Genomic DNA, 12,383 nt, shown 5'->3' on the forward strand with positions numbered 1-12,383 from the left:
TTTGGGTGATGGGTATGCAACATAATCAAAATAACCTTGAGATGTTTTCTCTGAACCTATGTACCCTGATTGATTAATGTCACCCCATTAAAATAAAAAAACACTCATTTTTAGATCTACATGGAAATTGATTTCATTATCATGAATTAATACAAGACTCACAAGAATATTTTAATCTTACTCTCAGTTTATTCATTTTCAGATTATTCCTTTCCTTCTTTATCTTGGATAAATAATTTTCTAAGATATTTCAGTTCCTTTTCTTATTTTAATTTCTCATTCGTATTTAAGAAAATACTTGATCCTAAAATAGTAAAAAATTTGCAAAAGATTACTGCGTAGATAAATTAGGTGATTGCCAAACCAGATGGAGAACCTGCACCATGTTTTCCTTGTGATGCCTTAAAATATTCATCAGCTGCTGAACACATTTACAGGGAAATTTGTTATGGGGCACAATCATAAATGAATAAATTATGGGTTTATCAAAGACTAATGTAACATTGGTCATAGTGTATTATGAAATTTTGGTCATAAAACGAGGATTGGATGCTAAATATACAGTATGAGAATAATTCTGAAAATATATAAATATGCAGATAAGCATTATTAAATGCAAGAAAATAATTGGGAGAAATTCATCAAAATGTTATAACATTTTACTTCTCATTTTGCTCTTTAAATATTGTTGCATTTTAATTATTTTCTAACGAGTATAATTTATTCCTACGATAGTATCACACTTTTAAACATAAAAATGTTTCATTATGGCCTGACCAGTGGTGGCACAGTGGCTAAAGCATTGACCCGAGACGCTGAGGTCCCAGGTTCAAAAACCTGAGGTTGCTGGCTTGTGCATGGGCTCATCCAGCTTGAGTGCAGGCTCACCAGCTTGAGCACAGAGGCTCCAGCTTGAGCATGGGATCATCAACATGATCCCATGGTTGCTTGTTTAAGCCTAAAGGTTGCTGACTTGAAGCCCAAGGTCACTGCTTAAACCCAAGGTTACTGGTTTAAGGAAGGGATCACGGGCTCTGTTGGAGCCCTGTGGGTAAGGCACATATGAGAAGCAATCAGTGAACAACTAATGTGCCACAACTACCAGTTGATGCTTCTCATCTCTCTGTCTCTCTCTCCCTTTTGTAAAAAGGAATACATAAATAAAAACAACAACAACATTGTTTCATTGTGAAAAATGAATTCTTTCATCCTTGATGCTTCCTGTTATGGAGTAGTCAAGTACGTCTCTAGAAATGGCTTCTCCACCAGCAGTTTAAAATTTAGAGAATCACAAAAGAATACCAAACCAGGCTCCTCATTGTGTGACATCTAAGGAAACAGGCAATTATTTCCTCGAAACAACTTAACTGCATTTAGTCCTTGGGCATTGGTCCTTGGAAACTAGCCAAGCAATCGTGCTTGGAAACTGGTCTCCAGGGGTGATTAAATGTTGCGTTATCCTCAATCCCCAGTATATCAGAAGCCCTGGAGTTATCAGGATGAGACAAGACATGCCCTGCTCTGCTTATGCTCACAGTTAGCTCCTTGATATTCCTTTTCGACATAAGTCCTGGCAAATTTTCCATTTGACTAGGACCTGCACAAAATTTCTAAGTTGATTTTTTTTAACCTCAGAATTAAACAAGATGAGTGTACAAAAATTTACAAGAAACTTATCTCAATGAAAAGAATATATTACCAAAATCTTTGACTCAAGTAGTTTTCCTATTTTATTTGTGATAAAAACTTGAGGTCGACCAATTTCTGATAGGTAATATTGAAACAAGTTGGTTTTTTTCCCCACTTATTTTGGATCTTGGTAAGTATTAATCTCAAAATTAGAAAATTTTAATTAAGATCAGAGCCAGTGGGGGCATTTCCAGAAAAGTGCACACACATAACACTTAGACCTTACCCTAAGTAAGACCAGGTTCTGTGAAACCAGAAATATAGAGTTGATGGAATTATGGCCTACAAACAATGTAAATGTTTTAGAATCTTTAAAGAGCACACAATACAGTGTACAGAGATGTGTTGTAGAATTGGGTGCCTGACACTGGTATAATTGTGTTAACAAGTGTCACCCTAATACATCTAATAAGTTCAATTACAAATGTGATTTTAAATGGTTAACTTCGGAAAACATAGCTTTTGAAAGTTAATGCTAATATGTGGTCTATAATATTAATACTCTAAGTTTGAAACTTTTTTGTGTTACTACTAAATTATTTTCAAAACAAAAGGACAGTAAGTAATGCTTAAGAACTGCTTTTTTCTATCATTGTTATTATATATCTAACATTTTTCCTCAGGTTTGTTCAAATCATAAAAAGGAATATAGTATAATGAGCATATTCTTTTTTAAAGAATTTTAAACCATTTTTATTAATTTTAATGGGGTGACTGATTAATTAGGGTACACAGATTCAGAGAAAAAAATCTCCTGGTTATTTTTATTTTTGATTATGTTGTATACTCATCACCCAAAGTCAAATGTCTTCCATCACCTTGTATTGGGTTTTCTTTGTGCCCCTCTCCTCCTCCCGTCCCCTCCATCTCCTCCCTTCCCCACCCCCTGGTAACCACCACACTCTTGTTCATGTCGCAGAGTCTCATTTTTGTGTCCCACCTATGTATGGAATCATAATTTTCAGTTTTTTTCTGATTTACTTATTTTATTCAGTATATTGTTATCAAGGTCCATTCATATTGCTGTAAATGATCCGATGTCATCGTTTCTTATGGCTGAGTAGTATTCCATAGTATAAATGTATCACATCTTCTTTATTCAATCATCTATTGAAAGGGCTTTTTGGTTGTTTCCTTGTCTTGGCCACCGTGAACAAGAGCTTGTTCTTTGGACTCAATTATTCTTTGTAGAATGCCAGAGCCAACATTTGATAGTTCTAATTTTGAATAAATTACTTAAACTCTCTGTGCGGCTCTTTATCATTTAAAAAATTAGGGTAATACTAGCACCTGTGGACTAATAGATAGAAAGTAGGCTGACAGCTGTTGGGAGGAGTAGGTGGGATGAGCAATTAAGAAATCAAAGAGAGCGAAAACTCATGGACACATAAGAGTGTGGTGATTGCGAGGATAGGGGGAGTGAGGAGAGGTGGAGGAGGGTACAGGGTGCATAAATGGTGATGGAAGGAGACTTCACTTGGGGTGGGACACTCACAGTATGGAACACAGATGGACTGTAGAACTATGTATCTATTTGAAAACTGCATAATTTTGTTAGCCAGGGTGACTCCAGTAGATTTATTAAAAAGAAAAAAGTGTTTAAACACAAACATATTTCAGGTGAAGTAAATATATTAATAAAGGGAAGCATTTAAAACAGTGTCAGGCTCATTCTAATTATGCAACATGATGGTTTCTGTTATATCATGCCCAAGGTCTATTTAAGCCTACTTCAGACAGGGCATCAGGGGGAGGTAGAAGAGGGGATAGACGGGATAAATGGTGATGGAAGGAGACTTGACTTGGTGTGATGAATACAAAACACAATAAACGGGTGGCATATTATAGAATTGTATACCTAGAACCTATAGAATTTTATTAGCCAGTGTCAACCCAACAGATTTAGTTTAAAAAATAAAGCACTGGGTACAGAACAAGTGAAGCAAAGGAAAGCACAAAACCAGAACTGCATGAATGTTACATTAAATCATTGTGGAGTATGTTTTCCAACTCTCAGCCAGAAATTATTTAAATTTTTTTTTTCAGATTTTATTTATTCATTTCAGAGAGAGTGAGAGAGAAGGGAGAGAGAAGGGGAGAGGAGCAGGAAGCATCAACTCCCATATGGGCCTTGACCAGGGCAGCCCAGTGTTTCGAACTGGCAACCTCAGCATTCCAGGTCGACACTTTTACCCACTACAGCACTACAGATCAGGTTGAGCCAGAAAACTTTTTAAATTAATTTTAATGAAGTGACATTAATCAATCAGAATACATAGGTTCAGAGATAACATCTTCAGCTTATTTTGACATTTGATTATGTTGCATAGCCATCACCCAAGTCATATAGTCTTCTGTCACCTTCTATCTGGTTTTCTTTGTGACCCTCCCCTCCCCCCACTCTCTCCCTTACCTTCCCCACCCCAGGTAACCACCACACTATTGTCCATGTCCCTGAGTCTCATTTTTATGACCCACCTATGTATGGAATCATATAGTTCTTAATTTTTATGATTTACTTATTTCGCTCATTATAATATTATCAGGGTCCATCCATGATGTATAAATATTCGATGTCATCATTTCTTATGGCTGAGTAGTATTGCATAGTATATATGTACCACATCTTCTTTATCCAGTCATCTATTGAAGGGCTTTTTGGTTGTTTCCATGTCTTGGCCACTGTGAACAATTCAGCCAGATATTTTTAATGGCCCAAAATGCCCTTCAGAAAGGATGATATATTACAAATTAGTAGACAGTGTTCTGAGAGCAGTTTCAGGTTCACAGCAGTATTGAGCAGTGTTTCCCCACACACATACTTGGGCTCTCCCTCCAACATCCACATTAGTGTGGTCCATTTCCTGCAGTCTGGAACTAACACTGGTGCATTATTATTACATTATTAACCTAAGTTTGTAGTTTATATTAGAATTTACTCTTTGTGTTGTACTTTCTGGGGTTTGGACAAATGGATAATGTCGCATGTCCAGCATTATAGTTTTATGCAAAATAGTTTCACTGCCCTATAAATCTTGCACTTCATGTACTAATTGTCACCATAGTTTTGCCATTTCTGGAATAGCATATGGTTGCAATCACACCATATGTAGTTTTTTTAAATTGGCTTCTTTCACTTAGTGCTCTGTATTTAAATTGTCTCTTCATATCTTGATATCTCATTTGTTTGTAGCTCGGCACTATACTGCATTGTTTGCCCGTATCCTGTGGGATATTTTGGTTACTTCCAATTTTGGGCAATTATGAATGAAGTTGTTATAAACATCAAAAAAAAACTAGAACTATTTCTATATCTGCTAATCAAATTTAATTTTTCCCATTATATTTTGTAGACCACTCATTATTACCAATTTTTAGAAATATTGAACTAATAGAAATAAACCTTTTTGAACTCATTCTGGCTAAGCATCACCTTTGATTCTCAACAGTTTGACGCAGTTGAACAAAATGGATAGAAGGAATAACACAAATATGTCTGAGTTTGTTCTGATGGGGTTAACAGATTCTCAAGAGCTCCAGCTGGTTCTCTTCACACTCTTTCTCCTGGTGTACCTGATTAGCATCCTGGGAAATGCAGGGATGATTTTGATAATTCATCTGGATATCCAGCTTCACACCCCCATGTATTTTTTTCTCAGTAACCTGTCACTTCTTGACATTAGTTACTCAAATGTCATCACACCTAAAACCTTAGAGAACCTACTGATTTCCTCCAAGTCTATTTCATACATGAGCTGCTTCACCCAGATGTACTTTTTTGTCCTCTTGGGTGACACTGAATGTCTTCTTCTCTCCATAATGGCCTATGACCGCTATGTAGCTATCTGCAATCCTCTATACTACCCAGTTGTTATGTCCAAAAGACTCTGTTGTTGCCTCGTCTTTGGGTCCTATTTGATTGGCTTGATGAACTCCACTATCAATGTGCTTTTCATGAACAGACTGCATTTCTGTGACTCCAATGTAATCCATCACTTTTTCTGTGACACTTCCCCACTTCTAGCCCTGTCCTGCACTGATACACACAGCACCGAGGTAATGATATTTATTTTGGTTGGCTCCATTCTAATGGTGTCTCTTATCACAATATCTGTGTCTTATCTGTCTATTCTGTCCACTATCCTGAAAATAGCTTCTACTTCAGGAAAGCAAAAAGCCTTCTCTACCTGTGCCTCCCACTTGCTGGGAGTCATCATTTTTTATGGCAGTATAATTTTTACTTACTTGAAACCACGGAAGTCGTACTCCTTGGGAAAGGATCAAGTGGCTTCTATCTTTTACACTATTGTGATCCCCATGCTGAATCCACTCATTTATAGCCTTAGAAATAAGGAGGTGAAAAATGCTCTCCTTAGAGCCTTGCAGAAGAGAAGGGGCACCAGGCCGTTAAAATAACAATGATCTTAAACAGTTAACTTTTTTTCCTTCTTCCATGTTGGGTATTTCCTTGATCTTTCCAAAACCAATTAAGTCCTTTCATTTGTTTGCATTTCTGTTGAACTGTTCTTTACTTAATCAAATATAACCTTGCACATTTCCCGGAATATGTCTTTTGAAATGTACATTGTAATTGCAAACCATAAAATATGTGTTAAATCATGGTTCTTGTGATGTGTCAGTAAACCTCAGTAAAATGCTTTCTGTTTTGAAATTCTATGTGTGTTAAAATACCATTGACTTTTTGATATCGATAGACTTATGGTCATTAAAAATGAATTCATAAATTAAATGCTTCACACATTTATTCTAATTTTATAAGACACATTGAAAAACTAAGAATTGATAGATATTGTGGCAACCCAGAAACTTTCAGAATGCTAAAATTTCCTTCATTTAAAAATTTTTTTTTATATAATCTGGAATTTCTGTTTTAATTTTTCTGTTACTTAAAGGTCATTTCAAAACTTCTTAATCATTTTCCAAGTATTTGGGTTATTTTTAAAAAATAACTTTTTGAGTATGCCTGACATGTAAATTCTGTACATAGTTAATGTGTACAATTCATTAAGTTTGCCAATAAATGTACATCAGTATATATTAGATATTGTCAAATTGCTTCCCTAAAAGGCTGTAGCATGGTACCAGAGGACACATTCTCTGCATCTCCACCAGCATAGGATATTATCACTTCTTAATTTTTCCAATAGGATGACTGTAAATTTTCAAGAATAATGAAGAGTCTATTTTTTTATGCAACTTAAAAACTGGCCAAGTAATATGGATTTAACTATATTGATAGTTTAACTATGTCGATTCTTAAAATCATTGAATATAGAAGGTCTTTCCATTTCATTGTATCTTTTTCAATCTCTTTTAATACTGCTTTGTAGTTTTTAGTATATAGATAGGTCCTTCACATCCTTTGTTAAATGTATTCCTAAGTACTTTATTGTTTTTGTTGCAATTGCAAAAGGAATTTTTTTAAAAAAACTGAAAGTAACAAATGAACAAACAAGACAAACACAAGGTATGGCTATTACCAGGGGGAAGGGAGTGGGGAAGGTAATGGGATAAGAGGGTCAAATATATGGTGATGGAAGGTTTGACTTTGATTCGTGGGTAAACAATATAATATGCAAATGATGTATCATAGAATTGTACACTTGATACCTATTTAATCTTATTAGGCATTGTCACCCTAATACACCTAATTTTTAAAATAATTATAAAAATACTTTCAGGGAAAAAAAACTAGCCAGGTAGCCTACTGTTGTTGGAGGGATGATGGCAGAAGACACAAAACTTCTAGTCCAGTAACAAAGCACATTATTACTCAGCGCAAAAACAATAGCCACAGTTCATATTTACAGCAGCTCCTCATAGCCCCCCAAGTTCCATGAGTGAGATGCAGGTGGGATCAGATGAATGAAGGCACATACAGTGAGCTGCATTATAGGAGAGGATCTCTGAGTTTGGGGGACTCATTAAATTTATGGCAAGAAGATTCATGTCTATTCTTTGTCTACACTGTAGACTCTACAGAAACATTACCTCATAGCTCACAGTAGTTCACTGAAAAAACAACATTGATAAACAGCCCAAGTAGAGAGCAGTCAGGGCTTTGCATTTCTTGTATACCCCGGAAGATCTATGGGTGTTCAGGCTTCACGATAGATTGCCAATCCCAATGGAATAAAGAGTGTTAGCTGCTAAACTCTCTCTTTTTGTGTGTGTGGTGTGTCTTTCAGTTATTATCTTTTAGCTCCTCCCATCAATGGTTTATTCTTTTTAAATTAAATTTATTGGGGTGACATTGGTTAATTAGACTATATAGATTTCAGGTGTATTCTTATGGGAAAAATGTAAGTTCACATGTGAAAATAGAATATGTCGACCAGATTCTGGTTTCCAAATGCCATCATCCTTGGAGAAATGGTTGTTTCTAGAGCTGTGTACAGAAAAATGTAACATATACCTGGAGGATATTGTGCTATTAGAATGTAAGATGTGAAAGCAAACAAACACAGAAGACAAGAATATGTCCAAAGATCAAAGTAGACAGATTTAAAATCTGATCAGTTTCTGCCATGACAATAAATGACACAATAGCCCTGCAATCATCAATAACTGGAATTAGTTTCAAATTGAGAAAGCATTAAGCAAGAAAAACTTGTTCCTGTTATATTTGCAATCACTGTGCTTATTAAGGTGGCATTGACATTGAGAATTACCATTAGTTTCTTCTTTGCCTTAAATCCCAAGGTTACCTACATCAAGTATATTGGTATTGGCTTTTTAATTTCCAAATAATAATATCTTAGCAGCATTAAGTTTTTGTGAATAGAAGAACTGCCTTCCAGAAGTTCATCAAAGATGTAATACATACAAAAGTAGCTCCTTTATCAACACCAACAAATTATTTTCTAAAATTCTGAAGTATGAACACAGTTTTCTATAAGAGTCATTTTTGAGCGACATCAGAGAAATGACACTGTAAGCAGTGCTCCTGATACCTCTCCCTAAAAATTCAACAAATTAAACATCTAGAGAAAGAAAAATAATCTCAGGAGCATCTGAAATACACATAAATCAAACAAAAATACGATTGGGAAAATGGTGGCTGAATATATAACCCACTTTGAAGGAAATAAGACAGAGAACAGAGTATTCCACTTTCCTCACTGACCTGAGCAAGGGCTGCTTTCGTTTGGAACTGAGAGAAAGTGAGGGCTGGGGGTGTGGAAAAGCTGGGATATGGTAGAGACGTTCAAGCTGAGATGAGAGTGTGCCCGCAGCTCAGCCCACACAGACTTAATGCCAGCGGCAAACCCTGGCAGAGGTGGGCGAACAGTTGCCTTGTTTACTCCAGGTATCCCAGTCGGCGATCACGGGCAGTGTGCAAGTGGATCCACCTGGTGCTTCAGGCATGGGTGCCCGCGTTCCCTGACAGAGGGGCTGGGTCAGAGACTGTCAGGTGTGACCCTTTGTGTGGGCTGTGACCAGAGTTTCTGAATAATCCCAGCTTTCCAAACAACAGCACACGGGAAGTGCATGAAAGCCAGCTTCCCTACACCCAAACCTGTCTGGGTGTGGCACCTCTGCCAGCCATACAGGCTAACAAAGCGCACTCCTGGGGAAGAGAACTGTGAAAGTGGTGTGGGGAAGAGCGCCGGCAGCTTGCAGACAGCCCGTGGAGAGTAGACCTGTGGAGTGCTGAGGCATACTAAACATGCTGGGAGGTTCATAGAAAGACACCTGAAAGGCAATTGGCTCCCAACCCTGCCTGAGTATGCTGGCAGCTCTGGCTGGCAAAGCCTTACCCAGAACTCTGCGTTGTGTGGGAATAGAGGAGGATTTGGCAGCTCTTAGAGCATCTTGCTCTTTAGGCAGTGACTGGGGCAACTTCACAGGTGGGTCCCAGGCTGCTGGTTCAGGAAGGAGAGATTTGGGAGAGGCTCCGGGAAAATGGACTCTCCCATTGTCAGAGCCTGCAAACACTAAAAATCCCCACCTACCAGCTACTGAGGCTTAGTTTATTTCATCACCATAGTTACACAACAGCAAATCTCTGCCTAAGAGTGCCACAGGGGCAGAACCTGGGGTACAGCGCCACTGGCCAAAAAGAAGAGAAGAAAGAAAAAGAAAGATAATTTCTCAAAACCAGGAAAAATCCACAGTCTTTATAACTTTTTCTATTTTTCTTTTTGTATTTTTAAATATTTTAATTTTTTTCCTTTCCTCTTGGTCATTTTATCCTCTTTCCACTTTATTCTTTTTTTTTTTTTCATTTTGAACATTATTACCCATAGGTGTTACATTTTCCATTCTTTATTTTTACATTCCAAAAAACTTAACTCAATTTTTTTTCTTTCTCCTTTTTTCTTTCTTCTTTTTTCTTTCACTTTTTCTCTCATTATAATCTCACCCAAAAATAAATTATTTTATTCTGAATTCAATTTTTTGTGGCATTTTGTGTGCTTTTTACTTTGATTTTTATCTCTTTAGCATTTTCCCCAACTCTGGCTCTCCATTCTACAGCTTTTGTGCTACTTAATACAAGAGAATTTTTATTTTTCACTGTACTTTCTTCTTTTTTCTCTTTTTTTCCTCTTATACACTTTCTCTCATTCAACCATTATTTACAAACAAATTATTTGATTCTTGATCCAAATTTTTTCCTTGTGACATTTTGTGGGTTCTTGCCTCATTGTCACTCCCAACAAACCCAGGCCTTCTGTTCTACGTATATTCTTTCCATTTAGCACAATAGAATTTTTAGTTTTTCACTGCATTTTCTCAAAAAAAATTTTTATTAACTCTTATTAGTGTTATTAACAATACCATTTTCAAATGACATTAAAGAAAAAGAAATTGAATATCATAAATACAAAAGACAGTAGTAATGTAGCTCAGATAGACGAGGAAACATCTATAAAAAACAATTTCAGTAGCTTAGAAACCTTGGAGTTAAATGACAGAGAATTTAAAATTGAATGCCTAAAAATACTCAGGGAAATACAAGAAAGCACGGAAAGGCAATTTAGGGAGCTCAAAAAACAATTCAATGAACAGAAAGAATACTTCACCAAGGAAAATGGAACTATGAAAACGAATCAAACTGAGATGAAAACTCAATTCATGAACTGAAAAACAAGGTAACAAGCTTAGCCAATAGAACAGGCCAGATAGAGGAAAGAATTAGTGACATAGAAGACAGGTAACTAGAGGTACTACAGAGAGAAGAGGAGAGAGACTTGTGAATTTAAAAAATTGAGACAGCGCGACAGGAACTGTCTGACCCCATCAGAAAGAGCAACATAAGAATAATGGGTATATCAGAAGGAGAAGAGAGATAAAATGGAATGGAGAACATATTCAAACAAATAATAGAGAATAGAGGAGAACTTCCCAAACCTGTGGAAAGAACTAAAGCCTTGTATTCAAGAAGCAAACAGAACACCAAATTATCTTAACCCTAACAAACCTACTCCAAGACATAGCATAATGAAATTGACATAAACCAACAACAAAGAAAAAATTCTCAAGGAAGCCATGGAAATGAATAATCCAACATATAAAGAAAGGCCCATTAAGTTATCAACAGATTTATAAGCAAAATCTCTTCAAGCTAGAAGAGAGTGGATCCCAATGTTTAAAGTTCTGAAAGAACAGAACTTTCAGCCAAGAATACTGTACCCATCAAAGCTGTCCTTCAAATACAAAGGAGAAATAAAAACATTCACAGATATAGAAAAGATAAGGAAATTTATCACCAGAAAATCCACACTTCAGGAAATACTAAAGGGTGTTTTCCAACCAGACACAAAGAACAAAACAAAACTACAAGTAAAAGCTCAGTGGTAGAGCGTCGGCCTGGTGTGCAGGAGTCCTAGGTTCCATTCTCAGCCAGGGCACACAGGAGAAGCACTCATCTGCTTCTCCACCCCTCCCCCTCTCCTTCCTCTCTGTCTCTCCCTTCCCCTCCCGCATCCAAGGCTCCATTGGAGCAAAGTTGGCCTGGGTGCTGAGGATAGCTCCATGGCCTCTGCCTCAGGAGCTAGAATGGCCCTGGTTGCAACAGAGCACGTCCCAGATGGGCAGAGCATTGCCCCCTGGTGGGCATGCCAGGTGGATCCCGGTCAGGTACATGCGGGAGTCTATTTGACTGCCTCCCTGTTTCCAACTTCAGAAAAATACAAAAAAAAAAGATTGTAATCAAAACAAGATTAATCTGTGACAAAGAAACAAAAGAGGAGAGAGGACAAAGATTAACAGTAGCAAAGGAGAATGGAGTGCAGAAACACTCATGAGATAATGTACTACAATTAACATGATATGTATGCTTTCCATTACTTAATGGTAACCACTCCTGAAAAAACCAACACAGAAGTACATGGCTTGAAAAAAGAAGTTACAGAGAAAAGAAGTATGAATTATAACCAAACATAAACAAATGATAGAATAATAAAGGAGAAGAACCAAAAAAGATACAAAACTATCAGAAAGCAATAAATAAAATGGCAATAGGAAACCCTCAACTGCCAATAATTACACTAAATGTAAATGGATTGAACTCACCAATAAAAAGACACAGAGTAGCAGATTGGATTTAAAAATAAAATCCAATTGTATGCTACCTATGGAAACACAGCTAAGCTATAAGAATAAAAACAAATTCAAAGTGAAATTTTGGAAAACAAAACTCCAAGCAAATAACATCCAAAAAAAGCAGG

At 36.7% G+C, this 12,383-nt stretch overlaps 1 protein-coding gene across 1 annotated transcript; it reads left to right on the forward strand.

The window, feature by feature from the left end:
- Window positions 1-5,157: 5,157 nt before the first annotated feature.
- LOC136320789 (olfactory receptor 8H1-like) lies at window positions 5,158-6,105 on the forward strand. The gene has a single exon (XM_066253939.1). It carries the CDS (start codon window positions 5,158-5,160, stop codon window positions 6,103-6,105), a length of 948 nt encoding a protein of 315 aa, XP_066110036.1.
- Window positions 6,106-12,383: the final 6,278 nt, after the last annotated feature.

Source organism: Saccopteryx bilineata, chromosome 1 (assembly GCF_036850765.1).
Source record: "Saccopteryx bilineata isolate mSacBil1 chromosome 1, mSacBil1_pri_phased_curated, whole genome shotgun sequence".
NCBI lineage: Eukaryota > Metazoa > Chordata > Mammalia > Chiroptera > Emballonuridae > Saccopteryx > Saccopteryx bilineata.

What these genes read in the sequence shown, in the direction of transcription:
- LOC136320789 (XM_066253939.1), top strand. Translation starts at nt 5,158, where the DNA reads ATGGATAGAAGGAATAACACAAATATGTCTGAGTTTGTTCTGATGGGG.